We start from the raw sequence: 16981 nt of genomic DNA, 5'->3' as shown, positions 1-16981 counted from the left end.
AATAAGTATAAGAAAAAAAAGATATAGAGTAAAACTCGATCCTTGCATTTACACATCTACTCGTTTTAGTGTCTACAAAAAAAGTAAATAGATTAAGAAACTAATACTATATTTATGATTGTTGGAGAAATGTTCTTTTTTTTAAACAATCCAAAAATATTGTTGACAATTGAAGTTTGGAGAAACAGAAGAGAGAATCGGGATTAACGTTTGTGAATTTTGAAAATACTATGTCACTAATGAGATTTGAACTCTTCATCTCAAAAACACAACGTAAGAAGCTCATCAGGTAAACTATTATAATAATTCTGAATCTTGCCAATAACTCTTTTTAATTATTAAGTTCGTTTACACTTAAGAAATCACATGCAACATTTCAAAAAAAAATTATAATCTAAATACATATGATCTAAGTAAAAGTAATTAATAGTCTGCCAATACATTATCCCTGTCTCGAAAAAAAAATTAATTTTTTTTTATGAGACATGATTTTAAAAAGAAATTTTTATTGACATGTCAAACATTAGGGACAAATTTGTCCCTTGGTATCCTGGCAATTGGTCATTGGATTGGCCGACTCAAATTTCTCAGTCTTTTATATATTCTTTTAATAAATTAGATTTTATTTTTGTTTCTTTTTTTCAGTCAAAATTGCAACTCTTTGGATGCTATAATATTTATTAAAGTAATAAAGTTAGTCACTATTTGATTTCCTTTTGATCCTTCTAGTCTAGCCCCATATGTATGTCGGATCAATCATGCATCCATCCTCTTAATATTAGTGGTTTATTACTCGATTAATACAAAATATTTCGAAAATTTGTATGAATTTGATCAAAAATTTAAAAAATTCATGATATTTTTTAATTTTAAAATATACTGATTTTTAAAATATTTTTTAATTACTATAAATTATTAAAGTTAAAATCATAAAAATATTTTTAAAAAATAAAATATTATTCTGACCGATTTTGGAAAAGGATTTTCCTTATTACTTCTCTGTCTCAAAATAAGTGTTACATTACTAAAGTATGTCCAAATTCAGAAATTAATAAACACATACACACTCTTTTTATCCTTAATTGTTTGTCCATTTTTTAGGGTAACTTTTATATATAGCAAAAATAAAATTTATATATGATGCTAAAATAAAGTTTGCATAATTGTGCTCCATAGAAAACATATATGTATAATTCGCTGTACATATACAGTTGAAGCGATTGTATAAAACGAAGTGTAATAAATGAGAAAGGAAAGAGACTTAGGCAGAGAATTGTATAAAATGAAGTGCGTAATTATAACTGTATAGGACGATTATGTACAATTTGAATTTGTATAAAATGAAAAAGAGAGAAAGGCAAAAGAGACTTGGGCAGGGAATATACAATTAAATCCAATTGTATAAAACGAAAAAGAGAGAAATTAAAAAACTATTTGAATTTGTATAAAACGAGAAAGAGAGAAAGGCAAAAGAGACTTGGGCAGGGGAGTACTTTTATTGTATAATTTAAGTGTATAGGATAAAAATATATGTATTTATATGTGTATATACAATTTTCTCTCGCTTTATACAATTAGAAACACAAGTTATACAATTTATACAAATTGTATAAAGCGAGAGAGTCGAGCGACAGAAAGCGAGCGAGAGAGGGAGAGTGGCGAGCGAGAAAATGAGGGAGAGAGGGATTGACAAACAGTTTGCTATGGAACACAAATAAATCAAACGGTAGCTGCTATATTTATTTTATGTTATTAGTTTGTCATTCTATACAATTATCCCTTTTTTTAGTTGTCCTTAATTACTAGTTCAGTTCTACAAATCAAGAAAGAACATTTTTTTACCTATTATACGTTCAATTAGTTACTTTAAAAAAAATTTAAAACTTCTTGAAAATCTTAAGCTTTAAAATATTCATTTCATAATTAATAGGAGTAAAATGGTAAACTCATTATGTCAATTATTATTTCTTAATAGATATATCAATTTAAAAGTGGACAAATAATTAAAGACAGAGAGAGTATTACTTTGTGTTTTTAATTTTTAAAGGGACACAAACAGTTTGTTCTTACTAAGATATATTATTTAATTTGAGACGGAGGAGTAATAATACAGTATTAACTTCATTTCCTCAATATTCAATTTTACTATGAAACATATTCACATGATTTTTGGTACCAAAGAAATTGTCATTTCCTCAATATTCAATTTTACTATGAAATATATATATATTTGACAATTCTACAATTCAACTTCAAACTGAATTACGAAATATTATAATCAAATAAGTTTTAAAAGTTTAGCTCAGAAAAGAAAAAAGAAAAAATTCATGACTAAACGCTCTAGATGACTCGAACGACCCGTTCCATTAGAATCTCTCTTCTGGCTTAGGCAAGATCCATGAAAGTAGGCACTTGGTGCTATGTAAAACAAACATCATTGTATCTTAGCAACAAAGATTATGGTAGAGTGATAAATACTCTTTTATCCTAATTCAGAAATCAAGTTTGAGTCTTCTGGATACAAATGTTTTATCTTCGTGAATCTCCTTGATACAAATTTATATTTAATCAGCCTTAATATAAATACAGAACAACAGACAAAAACCAAAAAAAGACATCATTGTAACTTGAAGACCAGTGAAATAATTGCAGACAAGCCGAAAAGAAATTAATCATAGTTTAACACACTAATAAGTCTCACCAAATCTTTTAATCTAGTACTACTACTTAGGCAAATCCCCAAAAAAGAAAATTTAGAATATAGATTCTATACTAGTAACTAGCTAGGGAAAATATAAAATATTTTGTAGAAAAATCATTGTCAACAAAACAACCTATTTTTTCATAGACCTAAGTAGGGACATTTGTCCAACATCATCATCATTTAATTTATTTGCTAACATAAAATATATGTCATATAAAGCTTAAAGACCTATTATACTACTAAGGGGCCTAGCTAGAAAGACAAAATCAAATCATGTATGTTTGCTTAATCTCTTTACTTATTTTAAGCAAAACCATAATGTTTTTGGTTGTTTCCTCTAATGAAGGAAAAAGGGATTTCCCCACACACTTTTACTTCAATGTTTTCTTGAAATTCAAGTTACGATGATTACTTAAAAGAACAAAATAGTCTGATACATAAAGCTTCTGCTATATATGCAGAATTTGGAAAATCAAAATTGTACAATACCTAAATGTTGTGATATTTTTGTTTTCTTGCTTAAGAAAGATCTCTCACCCTAGCTAGCTTAATAGAGTTGGACAACACAACAATGACTACATAGCTCTCTTTCTCCTTCCTCATGGATTGGTTCGAAGCTCTTCCACGCACCTCCCGTTGCTGACGTGTCAAATGTATATATCATTGATATTGTTTTTGATGGATCGTCGACTGTTCGATAACCTGCCAAGAAATACAAATGTGTCCCAATTGGGGCCATTGTCAAGTATAGTCGATGAATAAGTTGTCCATTTTCTTCAAAGGGGAAAATATTCTTTTGTGAACCTTCAACCATGTACCATATATTAAGTTTCCCATCATAGACCTCAATATGACCTTTCCATACATTAAGACAATCCCCAGAGCTAAATAACCTACCATTCACCTCAACGATTTGATTAGCTGGCACATCCAACTGCCACATCCCCGCCACGAGGTCCCATTGTCCCGCTGACATGTCATACAGCTCAGCTGAACAACGGTCAACGTATTGCGAAAACCCTCCACCCTGTACAAATCCACCAACCACGTGGATTTTCCCTTGCCACGTCACGCCAACACATTTGCACCTTGACCTATTCATATTTGTCAATAAAATCCATCGACCATCATCAATTAAAGTATCATAAACTTCACTTGATGAAGTACCCTTAGCACTACCCAACATTGATTGACCTCCAGCTACATAAATTTTATTTTCCTCAACAACATAGGCAAAATTGTAACGTGGTACGTTAAGTGGTGCACATTTTGACCATTGATTAGAATTAACATCGTAATGTAACACCAATGACATTACATCAATATCTCTATCGAAAAATTCATCGATTCCATATTGAGCATTTTGAGTTTTCTCTTTTTTACAGAGTCGACCACCAATAATATAAAGTGAATTCAAGACTGAGACCATCGCGAAGTCCTTGAGTACGTGATTTTCGGGTAAATCGGGGATGGAAGTTACATAACTCCAAGTATTATTAGAAGGATCATAACATGCTATCCAATTTGTAACAGTGGCATCATTTGTCACAATAGTTGAACAGAATGATGCAAAAATAGAGTACCTTGAAGTGGAATTTTCCGGTGAACGTGGCGATGCTCGAGATGGGGATGGAAAGGGAAGAGAACCCATAAGTTTGACTGGAAAATACTTACTTGCACTCGATGTTTTAAAATTGATAAGTGATGAGAATTTTCGTAACTTAGTTTATACTTTTGTGTGCAAATTAGGAAGAAATATATGTTTTTCATGTATGTGAGATTTTAATTGATAAGACGGAGATTACTATGAAAAATTGTTTGTTAGTATCGTTAAGGGTAACTTCCAATTTTTGTAATCTAATGTTTTTAATAGAATGTATCGAAAATTTTAGTTCGTTCTGATTGCCTTTTTTTTATTACTTGGCACAAGCCTAAGACGGCTACTTTATATGAGTAAAAAGGATAGTATCAAACATTTATAAGGTTAATTTATGGAATACATATTTTTCGAGGAAAATTTATCTAAGTTTATATAAGATGATCAATTTTTCATTTCTCTACTGATGTGAGACAATTTTAATTTTCATCCCTTTACCGATGCATATGGACCTCAACTGGAGTGTGAACACTTATAAATGGGGGTCCAACATTGGTGAACAACAAATTGAGATGGACAGGACCTAGCTCAACTCCAAAAACTAGCTCATAGAGAGAGGTTTATCCAAGTCCATATGAAGAGACACATGAGCCTAACTCAATCCCAAAAGATTGTTCACGAGATTACAAAGTTCAAATACAACCTTAATATGATAGTACAAACCAACTTGGAAAAAACATCTCTCAAGATTTCTTTCAGCCAAAAAAATAAAGAATTCAGCTAAACTATTAGGTATTTTGTTCAAACATTTAGAAATATAAATAAAATTCACATAATCAAACATATATTTGAAAACTTCCAATTTTTTTACATATAATTTATATCTCCCATGAAATAATTCATAATGTAATCATCCATCAACGTTGAGAAACAACATCCAATGGTTTTCACATGTAGCCTGCTAATTTTGTCTTTCGTTAAGACTCTTTCTTGGGCCATATATGATAGACTGGGCAACAAAATCTTATCATTTTTGTTTCAACAAGATAACAAGCAGACGATGGCGTAAATAGTGCAAGAAAATGACAAATATTTCATATATGGGGTAGATATTATAAAGTTATCATTTAGTTATATTCCTTGGCAATTTTGCTCCTTTAAATCCATTCAAAAATTAACACTTGACTTCCGTCAAATATTTAAAAAATTAATATTTTTTATATATATATATATTTAAGACAATTCGATGCACTATACATTCTGCATTCATGTCAGATTTGAGAAAAGATTGCAATTAAAGAGAGTGTGGTATAAGATATCTATCCTATTATAAGAATCAATACACATGATCTATGAAAAAATTGTATTAAATTATTAGTAGGATCGGATAACTAAGAGATGATCATGGCATGCTAGTTTTTCATATCAAGTACTAATATTATTCAATAGGAGTACTATTTTTTAATGATTGTGGTGTTTATAACAGATTTCGTACACTTCGATTAATTTTATGGGATACCTATTACCTCTTCCTATTAACAACAATTACCATGTAATTTTATTCATCAAAACATGAATAAATGAAAAGTACCACCTTCTATTTTCTTTTTTATCTCCACTGAGTTTTAAACCTGAGACCTCATGAAGGAATAATTATGTTAATGAGATTTTATTGTTTTAATAGCATAATTAACCCCACAAGAAAATATATATTTATTTTAGGTCTGGGATTTCCCCCCGCTATGAATTTTGGTGTGCATCCCACTCTGAAAAAGTTAAGAAAACACAAAAGGTAAAGGGAGCAAATCCAAATAAGATACTCTTTTTAAGTAAGCAATAAATTAATCAGATAATATATAATTATGTATAGTAGCACTATTAAAGGGTGTAAATTATATCATGTGGGAATCTAGCAACACTGTAGTTGTCGAGCCCAGCATAAATTCGGTGCTTTACATATTATATACTATTACACTTTGCTATTATCAAGAACCAACAACTTTTTCTTCAGTAGTTATTTTCTCAATATTTCTGTATTCTCTTTTTTCAAAATGCTTTTAGATGTTTACCTGAGCCAAGGATCTATCAGAAATAATCTATTCATCTCTGTAGGGGATGAAGTCATACATTTTTCGTACCCCACTTATGAAATTATATTGAAAATGTTGTTGTTGATGACTTGCACCTCAATTTTTATAAACCCAATTACATGCTTTCGAGGAACTAAGTATCATTTCATTCTTAACCAGAGTTTTTGAGCCGAAGCTAGAATGGAGTCGATTAGGAATACTAAACTTCAAAAATGGGAGTCAGGTCCCCAAACAAGTACCGAAAATCCGGTGAAGAATCAAATAATCTAATTGGGCCATTTACTTTTCATTTCAACAGTGTGCCCCTCTTTATTGGACTTGAGTAACAAAGCAGTCCTAATATCAATATGAGCCCATTTGATGAAAATACCCAAATTTGGCAAAGGAAGAGTCTTTCCTCATTGAATTATGTAGTTTTTTATTAATCATCAATTACCTTTAAAAAGGAAAATACAAACTAGGTCTGTTGAGTAATTAACTGCACATCCTACTGCCAAATCTAACGTATGCCTAAGAAACCATAGATCAATGAAAATGAATCAACCAGCAACGAGTGGTTAAAAGAAAAGAGTATAAGGTCTTCTTGCCTTAGCTATATTCAGGGAGGATGCATGCAACCGTGAAGTGAAGGGAACTTGGATTGTATTTTAGACAGCAGGATTTTCAAGTGATGCAGTCGACAGATTGGTTATGCGAGGGTAATAAACTTTTTCATCAAGCTGGTCCTGTACCCATATCAACATCTTCAATAGGCTTGGAAGCTTCGGATCTGTTGCATAATCAAAACACGAATCAAATGCCGTGATCATTATTAAATAAATGTTGTCTCTCCCGACCGATATCAGGAGTGATGAAGTATTTTTTTTTAATGAAAATGGGACTAACCTTTTTCATGACTTTGGCTGGTAAGAATTGCCGCATTTACCTCACTTGCGGTCTTTAAGCGCTGGGATACATCTACAAGCTCTCTAACTGGGCATTCAGATACTTCTTCGAAAGCTAGCAATGCAACAGTCTTCTCCAAATCTTCTAAGAAGCTTTCCTGTAAAGTTATTACTATAATTAGTCAACAGAAAAAATATGGAAACATTCCCCCAGTCAATAGGTTTTAATGTCGAGGAACTATGAAGTTCAGCCAGACAAGATTTGAAATGCAGATGATATATGAAATTAAACTGAGAGTTAAAGCAAAGACTTGCTTTTCTCCTTGGATAATATAGATCGTGTGAAGATGTATGTTGCATTCTAAAAAAGAAACTAACAGAAATCTCGAACATAGTAATTAAAGATGAATACTTACATTTTCTTCTCCCCTTGGAGCCAGTTCCTCTTGAGCAAACTCCAAAGCTTCTTCAACCTTTTCATTCCTTATCAATTCTATCAGCCTTTGCTGTTGGAGATGGAAAAAGAGTTGGGGATTCGTTTTTAATATCTGCATTAATGAAGGTAAACTTAGGATACAATCAACTCAAACAACCTAAAAATCAGCACTCGTTTGTGATAACCTTCTAAGTATCAAGATCTTTTAGGGTGTTAATCTCACGAGATGACAAGAGAAAAGATACTAGAGACAAAAGGCAAGGCATATGTGTACATAAAATAACAGAACAATGAACCAAAAAAAGAAAATTCAACATCGTTTGGATATTTCAGGAATATCACGTCCCTGATCTGATATCAGCTACGGGGGAAATTGATATTGGCTACATAGAAACAACATTAGATGATCTCCTGTTATTTTAGAGAAAAAAAGAAAAAAGAAAAGATAATAGGGGCCTGGAACCCATTGCAATGCATAATAGCTCAGTTTAGAAGATTCATCCCAAGTAAGAAACTAGATCTTGGTCCGTATGGTCTAATTCTAATCAAAGACAACAATTATAAATTGATTTTCATGTCATTAACCAAACCAGAAGTTTGCATACACTTCTCTATAGGAAAGGTTCAAATATTCAAAGGTAAGACAATAATTCATGTCACTCAGTCTTCTAGAGATGACGTAGAAAGCAAAAAGAAAAAAGAAAAGGATAGCACAACAATAAAGCAAACTGCAAACATATGTTTACTGAAGTAAAACTAACAGGATTCCAAGAGTGACTGAGTGAGTTCAAATGCTTTAATTGCTCAAATTTTTATCTAGCATACTAATGAAAGATGCAATTCCTAAGTGTTTGTTTGCATTCTTTAGGTTTTAACTGCAAATTAAAAAGGTTGCATTGGAACCATAAACCTTCCAGATGAAGAATTCTCTTACATAATACCAACCCCCTCAAGGGACAGAGCTATCTATTTCATACTATCTGCTAATATTAAAGAGCTTCTCTATACTCTGTGGTCATTTCAAATAAATGCAATTTATCTTCCCCTCAGTTATATATATGTTCATTAACGCTTGCTCGAGCAGTTTCATGATCAGAACTCTTAAGATCCATATCCCAGCATAAAATTCTGTGATTAATACTTGAGCTTGGAGATTATGGAGACTTCAGGCAGAGTTCAAGCTCATATAGGAAAGCTTTTCTTTGAAGTCAAAATAACAAGGGCGAAGCTATTGTTACCATCAGTTAGAAACAAACAAAAAAAGTTCAGAAGATGATTAACACATCCTCTGTAAGAAGAATAATTAAGAGATTCCGTTTACCATTTGCACAAACTGGTGGAATGTCTAGCAGTAAAGACTATATACTTCTCTAAGGATTTAACAGTTCCACTGGAAGTGAGCAACACCGACATTTATTTAACTTCTGGACAGCAACATAAGATAACAAGGAAAAACCCAAAGGAAAAGGGAATATAAATTATAGGAACTATGAAGACTGTTGTCCCCAAAGGGATAAACAAAATCGTTGATGCATGATTTGAATCTAGGTGGATCAGTCAAGGTGCATGCAAGAAGACACAACACATGTCCAGGGAAAACAAGAAGGGAAAGAATACAAAAAGGAACTGTATATGATAAGTGTTGGATCACATCCACAACTTCATTTAACACATTGGAATGTCAGGTTACAAAGTAGAACAAGACTAATGAGTCCCTACATTTTTGCCTCTTCTATTCATTGATGAGCAAACAGTTAAGAGTGGAACAGAAAACAGAAATGAATATTTGTCTTCATTGGCATCAAGATTCATAAAGTTGATGTGAGTTGAAAATTGTTCCAGTAATCGTTTTCTTTTACTGACTCACAAAAAAGAAGTGCTCTCCACAGCTGTGCACTGTAAATAGTTCCTCATCATATTCTGTTCTAATGACTTCCCTGTTTGCTATCATTCTTTTGGAATGTCACTCTTAACACATACAGCTAACGGATCACCTATCTATCTCTCAGACACACACATAAAGGAACCATGTTTAACATAAAGGGTGGATCATCATATATTATAAGAATCCAAAAAGAGAAACATGCAAACCACAAGAAACTCAAATTATACCACTAGCTAGACGATGTGTTTATACTGTGAGATATCATTCTAGCCAAATGTACATGATAATCAGCAGGTATACCTCGGGATTCAAATCATTAACCATCTCGATTGCATCCTCCACATTACCAGACTGCACAGCCTTATTTACAGCCATCCGGTCCTCGATGCTAGCGAGATCAATCTCAGCTATTGACATATAAGGATAAACAAATGTTAAACTACATAACCAATAACATACACATTTGTATAAAACATAACATGATCATCTTTCGACCTAAGGATACGTTTCGTTCCTGATTCCATTTTGAACTTCTCTGCAGCTTTTGCATAACCCTCTGTAACTAGAAAATTCATTACCAATCTATCTGTATCTTTTTTTCTAATCTTTACATCATTGAGCCTCTTCTCCCAATCATCTCTCGTAATTAATTTCTTTTTCGTGGACTACAAATCAACAAAAAGATAAATAAAGTTCAACAACATAATCAAATACAATTAACTGATTAATATGCGATTAAAGCAGCAAATAACTCAAAACATTTTATTACAGTCACACATTCAACTTCCAAATAACTGATTTGAAGCAACAAGATTGATAAAAATGCAAGATAATTTCAAATTGGGGGCAAAAAATTTGATGAAATTCAAAAAAAATTCAAAAAAATACCATGGCATCAGTTCAGCTTAGCGACGATACGGAATCCAGAACAATGACATTAGTGTTCAACACTCCACCTCGAAGAAAATGAATCTGGGGGAGAATTCTGCAAGTTTTGTAAAATTTCAAAATTTGGGGAAGAACTGTGAAGGTTGAAGAAGAAGAATAATGGACAGTTGCTCAAGTTACCAGAAATGCCCTCGATTTATTTTGAATTTAAGTTTTTTATAGTTATCTAAATTTTTTTTTTCGTTTTTCTTTTTTTGTACGTACTCATTCGGGTGTGGCACTCCCAATCATACTTTCATATCCTCAAACTCGAAATCTATAATCAAGGGTGAAACAGTTTCATCGCTACGCCACAATCCATCCTAATATATAAATATGAGTATAAATTTGTATAATTTAAAATTGTAAAATATTAAATTTTGTATATTTAAAATAGAGATGAGCGTAAATTTAAAGATAATATATTATTCTTTTTATTGTAAATAAATATAAACTTGTCACCGTTCATAAACTTCAAATATGTTATGACTACATAGTTGCACATTATGCAGGTTCAATCCATTTTAAGTTAACTGTGATTCACCCGATCTTTTATAATTGGCCAAACCAAGAATCAAATTTAAATTAATTTATTTTTTCTCTATATTTACTATAACAAAAAAAAATGAAGAAAAACAAATAAAAGATTAGCTCGACTATGGTATACATTTTCTGATATTATTACAATATATTCGTTGCATCACTTGCACCTCAACTATTAAGTTTATAATAATAGTAGTTTTCATTTATACAAAAATCTAATGCAATTCACATAATTTAATTCAAACTTAATCTAATGAAATTATATATTCACCTTTAGATAGCTTTATTTATTAAGTTAAATACAATATAATATTTTAAAAAATTAAATATTCTCTTCGTTTAAAAAAGAATGATTTTATTTTTTTTTAGTCTTTTTAGTCTTTAAAAAAGAATGATTCCTTTTTCTTTTTTAGCAACACTTTAACTTCAATTTTCCACGTAACATGTTTAAGACCATAATATTAAAGAATATTTTGATAAATTTAACATAACTTTAATTTAAAATCACAAGGTTAAAAAATTTCTTTCTTTTCTTAAACTCCGTTTCAAGTCAAACTAGATCATCCTTTTTTAAATAGAAGGAGTAATATTTATAAAAAAAGAAAAATATTTAGAAATTTATGAGATATTTTAGGATTATATCTTTATTCACAAACAAAATTATCTAAATGCTTCACACAAATGTGGTAAGAGTTGAGTGATTTGTATAATGACACATGGTTTAGTTCATTTTAATTCGACTTATCTCAACTTTACTAGTCTTTGAGGTTAAAGTTCACGTATATTCAAAATTACTATCCAATTCAAGATTGCAATGCATAAAAATTTATATGTTTATTCATTTCAAAACATCTTCAAATATGTAATGTTGAAGTTAATTAGAAACGATGAAATATGAATATCTGTAGTTAATTATCCAAAATAACTAAATGTGTATCTTTATTTAAAAAAATAATTACATATAAGTTTAAAAATGACTTTCCAAATAAAGTACCATTGATATTTAAAATTATTTTAAAAGCAATATTGACAATAATTTAATTTAATTTAGTTTATTTTAATTCAACCAAATTCAATTCTAACAACTCATTTACCTGCCCTTACACCAAACTACTTAGTAGAGCATTATATTTTCGGCATGTTGTTTTTTATGAAATAATGAGAGACATTTGATTTAAAAAAAAAAAAAAACTGAAATTCCCCCAAAAGCCCCCAAAAAATAAAAAAATAGCCCAATACCATTAACAATCAATTTATAAAATATATACACAATGTTTAGACAGTGTATATTTTAAATTAAATATACATGTCAAACAAATCATAAGCATACACACAACATGTACAAATATAATAGTATCAAAATGTATATGTAATTTATACTTCTACCATATTCATAAACTAATTGTCCAAATAGTATATTTACATAATCTTCCTATTCATTTTCAAGCATAAGGTTGAATTCTCTTATAATATGAAATGAAATAAAAAAAACGGCTCAAAAATTCAAAATGCAAAATAAAAACACAAAGACACTTCTATTAAAGTGCTTTCACAAACTCAAATTTAATAAATATTAGTATACATAAATTCTCAATAAATAACTAATTCAGTGATAATTAAATATATGCAAGCATAAATTTTTTTTCAGAGAAAAAATTAATCTGTCTTGCTTCGATCCACATTTGTTCAATTCGCACATTTGTTCAGACTCACGACATTATATTTGTATCGCCTCATTGACCAAACTAAATCATTACAGAAAACAATTTATCAAATAATATATTTTTCTAAAATTTTACAAAACTAGTATAAACGTATTTCACAATAACGTTTTAGGATATATTTTGTTTTTTAAAAACTAACAGTGTTAGGTTGATATACGTTACTATAGGTAACGTTTTACTCCTAAAACGTTATTTCGAATAACGTTTTAATCCTAAAACGTTACTTGAGTAACATATATCAATCTAACGCCGTCAGCTTTTAAAAAAATAAAATATACCCTAAAACGTTACTGTAAAATACGTTTATGCTAATTTTGTAAAATTTTAAAAAACGTATTATTTTAGTGAATTGCTTTATATAATGACTTAATTTGGTCGAAATCTGGAGAAAAAAAAAAAGGTTTTGGCATTTGATATTGACAAGAAAATAAGCATCGACCATATATTATAATCTTTGAAGAACAAGTCATGTGTTGCTATTTTCCTAATGGAAGCACTGTTTACTAGTCTAATAAATAGTTCCTTCCATTAATTTTTTTTTTCTCCTCTAATTTATGGGTTCTTTTCTTATCAAATTCTTCTTTGTTAGTCATAAAAATGACAGACTTTACGTTTAACAAATTTATTTGGAATCTTAATTTTCTTCGTGTTAGCTAGCTATTAATTGTATAAGGGGAACATACATACATCCTTTTCAACTTTAATTAGTTGACCTGACGTAGACTTTAACAAACTTCCGATTCAAATTGTTTAAGAAATTTTTTTTTTGTTAATTTTTAAATAATTTTTTAGTTTCAATTTTCACCCGTCGTGAAACTACAAAATTAAAGGATATTTCGGGTACAGTTTGCATAAAAAGATCAAAAATTCCATTTAAAAATAATTAAATTTCATGTCAAGTCAAAATCAAACAATTATATTGAAATGAAGAGATTAACATTTTTTATTTTAAATTAAATTTAAATTATTAAAAAATATGATAAAATTATAATCATTCTCATTTTAATATGATAAAAATAATTATGAGCATTATAAAGTCGTAAAGATTGACGCTTAGCTTCTAATAAGGGCATTACATATAGGGCCGTGAAAATTGATGCTGAAAGTATTGTGGAGTTAATAAATCAATATTTTTTTTACGTACATAAATAGTTTAAAAATATTTTAGATCATTTTATACGTCAATTAAAATGGAGGAAGAAAGTATTATATTGTATTGTGTTGTAATTAATTATATCGTGCTTTGACCTTTTACTGATCAAGATAATAAAGTAGTAAAATATGATTGTGGAGAATTGAAAACGATGACGTTAATCCAAAGAAAACAAAATAATGATTTAGACTCCAAAAATGCCTACTTAGTGGGAGGAATAGACTTTGTATTTAAAGTTTTCTATTTTTATCTTAGTCAATACGTGATTTATAAATTTCATAGCATATATAAAATACATATTATATGCTATATTAATTATTTAACATGGAAATGATTACACTCCGATATTTATTATAATCAACACGTAAATTGATTCAGACATCATATTAATAAAAAATATGTATTTTCTATTTGAATTATATTGATCAGAGATAAATTTTATTTAAAATTTATAAAATCACATAAAAATATAAATATATAATTCAAAATTCATATATTATTGTGTCATAACTTAAAATAATAATAAAAATTAATAAATTTTAAATTTTAAATCTATCTAATGGTTCAAACTGAAATTTGTTAAGGAAAAGTGGTCAAGGAAGATGGCTGGTTATAATTACATTTTTCCTAAAGATCATACTATAATTAACTACCTATTGTAGCACATGTTTATAGTGTACAATAATAAGCTCCAAAATATAATAAAAACTTGGATAAGGGAATTAAAGCAAATAAAATTACCTTTGGAATGTTCTTAATCATTACATATAAATAAAATGATTTAGAAGTCATATTTTCTTTTGATAGTGTTGGACTACTGTTTGTACAACTTTGGCTTTCATGATGAAATGTTTCATAATATCTTTATCTAATTTTTTCTTAAACTTTTGGTCACACTTATATAAAAACTGTTAAATCGACTTATCTAAATATGATCACATCATTAATTAAATTCGAATAAATATACGAGATTATAATAAAAGAAGAGAAAGCTTATCACAATTCATAATCCTAACACAAATATCATCTCATGCACATCTAGAAATATCTCTCAAAACTTTGAAATATTCAACAAACTTGATCTTGTCAAAGAATTGTTTATAAAATATAAAGAACTGACCCAATCCACCTAGCTTGATAATTTTTTTTGTACTTTTTTTTTAATTTTAATTACGGTAGAAATTAAAGTAGCTACACCCTCCGATTGAAAAAAAATAAACCTATTTTCTTTTAGAAAATGAATCATGATATCTTTTCTTTATTTGACAATATATATTACTTTCAGCTTTTTATATGACATGTTTAAAATCATGAATTTAAATGATATAATCGAAAGATCAAAAAATCTACTTTATTTTTTATGTTTCGTGTTAAATCAAATTAATTCATTCTTTTAAACAGATCGAGGACTAGTTTGACTAAATTAAATGGTTTTTTGTTCCCTATAGCATTAGTGTTGATAGGTCTAACGACCCCCACTTCCTTCCTTTGTGATTATTCAAAGCAGGACCATTAATTATTTCTTCTTATTTCCACTTTATATATAATGATTCTTAAAACAACAACGGCTTAAAGCTACAATGCTTTTCTCTTTTCGTAAAAGAACTTTTTATCTAAGTAATTATATGTACGTTAATATTCTATGTTGAATTCAACAGGAGAAAGAGAGTAATTTTGAATATTCCATCTTATGTGAGTATAAGAAATAATCTACATTAATTAATACTAGTAGAAGGGAAATCGACGTTTATTATACAAATGACTTATTTATTACAATTAGTTAGATTATGTGGTTTTATTTATAATATCGACATTTATTTGTATAGGCTATTTCTTTTCCTTTAAATTGTTTGATCAATCTATTTTGCTCATTACAGACAAGATCCATATCGTCCTCTAATTTCTTTTTAAATAATATTTTTACTTATATTTCGTATGACAGAGGTCTATCCAAAACCCACGCACCTCACAATTGATTGCTTTTGAAAACATAAAAATAAATTTACAACATCGACTAAAACACTATTCTTTCAGGCTATATAACCCAATCATACATAAAATTCAAATTTCATTATGTCAATTGATTGATTAATTTCACAAGTTGAATATTAATGTGCTTTTTTTTTTTTAAATTTTACATTTGCTAATATATGGATTACTATTATGTTAAATCATCTTTTTTTTCACATAAAGGACAATATTCAAAAGATACATATATCCATTTATGCTTAAATACTAATCATAGGGATATATATAGACTTGTTGACAATTACCATTTCTTGTCATTTTGACATGCCATTTCTCAACTCTTGGCCGTGCATGGAATGCTTGAATTCTATTCTTTTGCTAAATGATTGTCTATTCAAAACTTTATTCTACTCTTTTCTTATTCGAGAAATTACACGTGGAGATATTAAATGGACGAGATTAAGTTGAAATTAAACTGATCCAAAAAATATAACTCGTTCAAATATTACTTAGACTGATACGCTCAAATCAACTTGACATAAGCTTATCTCTAATTTAGATTAATTTAATGAATTATATTTTGATAAGCTAATTTTATCGTTCATAATTTTTTCTATAGAAGATGGGACAACTTATTCCTTTCGATACCTTCCACTAAACTAAGATAAGAAGATAAAATTAATTACACGATCTTCCTAACGAATTCATTGAATCAAATTACCATCAAGTATCAACGAACTGCCACGTTAGTTATCATTTATTAATTAATAAGATATGAGTTGTATATATATTAGCAGTATAAAGGCTATTAATTAGACATATACTTACTGTTTCTGATGAGTTTCAATAATCTGAAATCAGAAGAATTATAGTAAAACATAATATCTAGATTAAATTCAACACTATTGATCCTTATGTTCTGTCTATGTCATTTGACACTTTTCAAGAATTTCTTAAAGCTAATTAAACTTAATTATGGTTTTGGAGAGGATGATAAGACATGAAATCAATTTATATGGTTCTCTCTAACATTATATATAACTTTATAAGCATAAAGGATGTGCCCCCCA

At 29.1% G+C, this 16981-nt stretch overlaps 2 protein-coding genes across 3 annotated transcripts; both read right to left on the bottom strand.

Annotated features, from left to right (window-relative positions):
* Positions 1-3251: 3251 nt before the first annotated feature.
* Positions 3252-4355, bottom strand: LOC107010631 (F-box/kelch-repeat protein At1g16250-like). Its single transcript, XM_015209910.2, has one exon. The coding sequence runs from the start codon at positions 4353-4355 to the stop codon at positions 3252-3254; it is 1104 nt and encodes a 367-aa protein (XP_015065396.1).
* A 2411-nt stretch (positions 4356-6766) lies between these two features.
* Positions 6767-10685, bottom strand: LOC107010370 (protein GID8 homolog). Of its 2 annotated transcripts, none has more exons than XM_015209649.2 (6): positions 10485-10685; positions 10092-10261; positions 9897-10003; positions 7692-7823; positions 7277-7433; positions 6767-7160 (listed from the first exon to the last, which is right to left on the bottom strand). In XM_015209649.2, the coding sequence occupies exons 2-6, from the start codon at positions 10144-10146 to the stop codon at positions 7039-7041; spliced, it is 573 nt and encodes a 190-aa protein (XP_015065135.1). In that variant the 5' UTR covers positions 10147-10261; positions 10485-10685; the 3' UTR covers positions 6767-7038. The 2 variants fall into 2 exon arrangements, with proteins under 2 accessions (XP_015065135.1, XP_015065134.1); XM_015209648.2 differs by having other exon boundaries at positions 10102-10261.
* Between the last annotated feature and the right edge of the window lie 6296 nt (positions 10686-16981).

This window comes from Solanum pennellii, chromosome 2, assembly GCF_001406875.1.
Source record: "Solanum pennellii chromosome 2, SPENNV200".
In the NCBI taxonomy this organism is placed as follows: domain Eukaryota; kingdom Viridiplantae; phylum Streptophyta; class Magnoliopsida; order Solanales; family Solanaceae; genus Solanum; species Solanum pennellii.
This window is presented reverse-complemented; position numbering and strand designations above follow the sequence as displayed.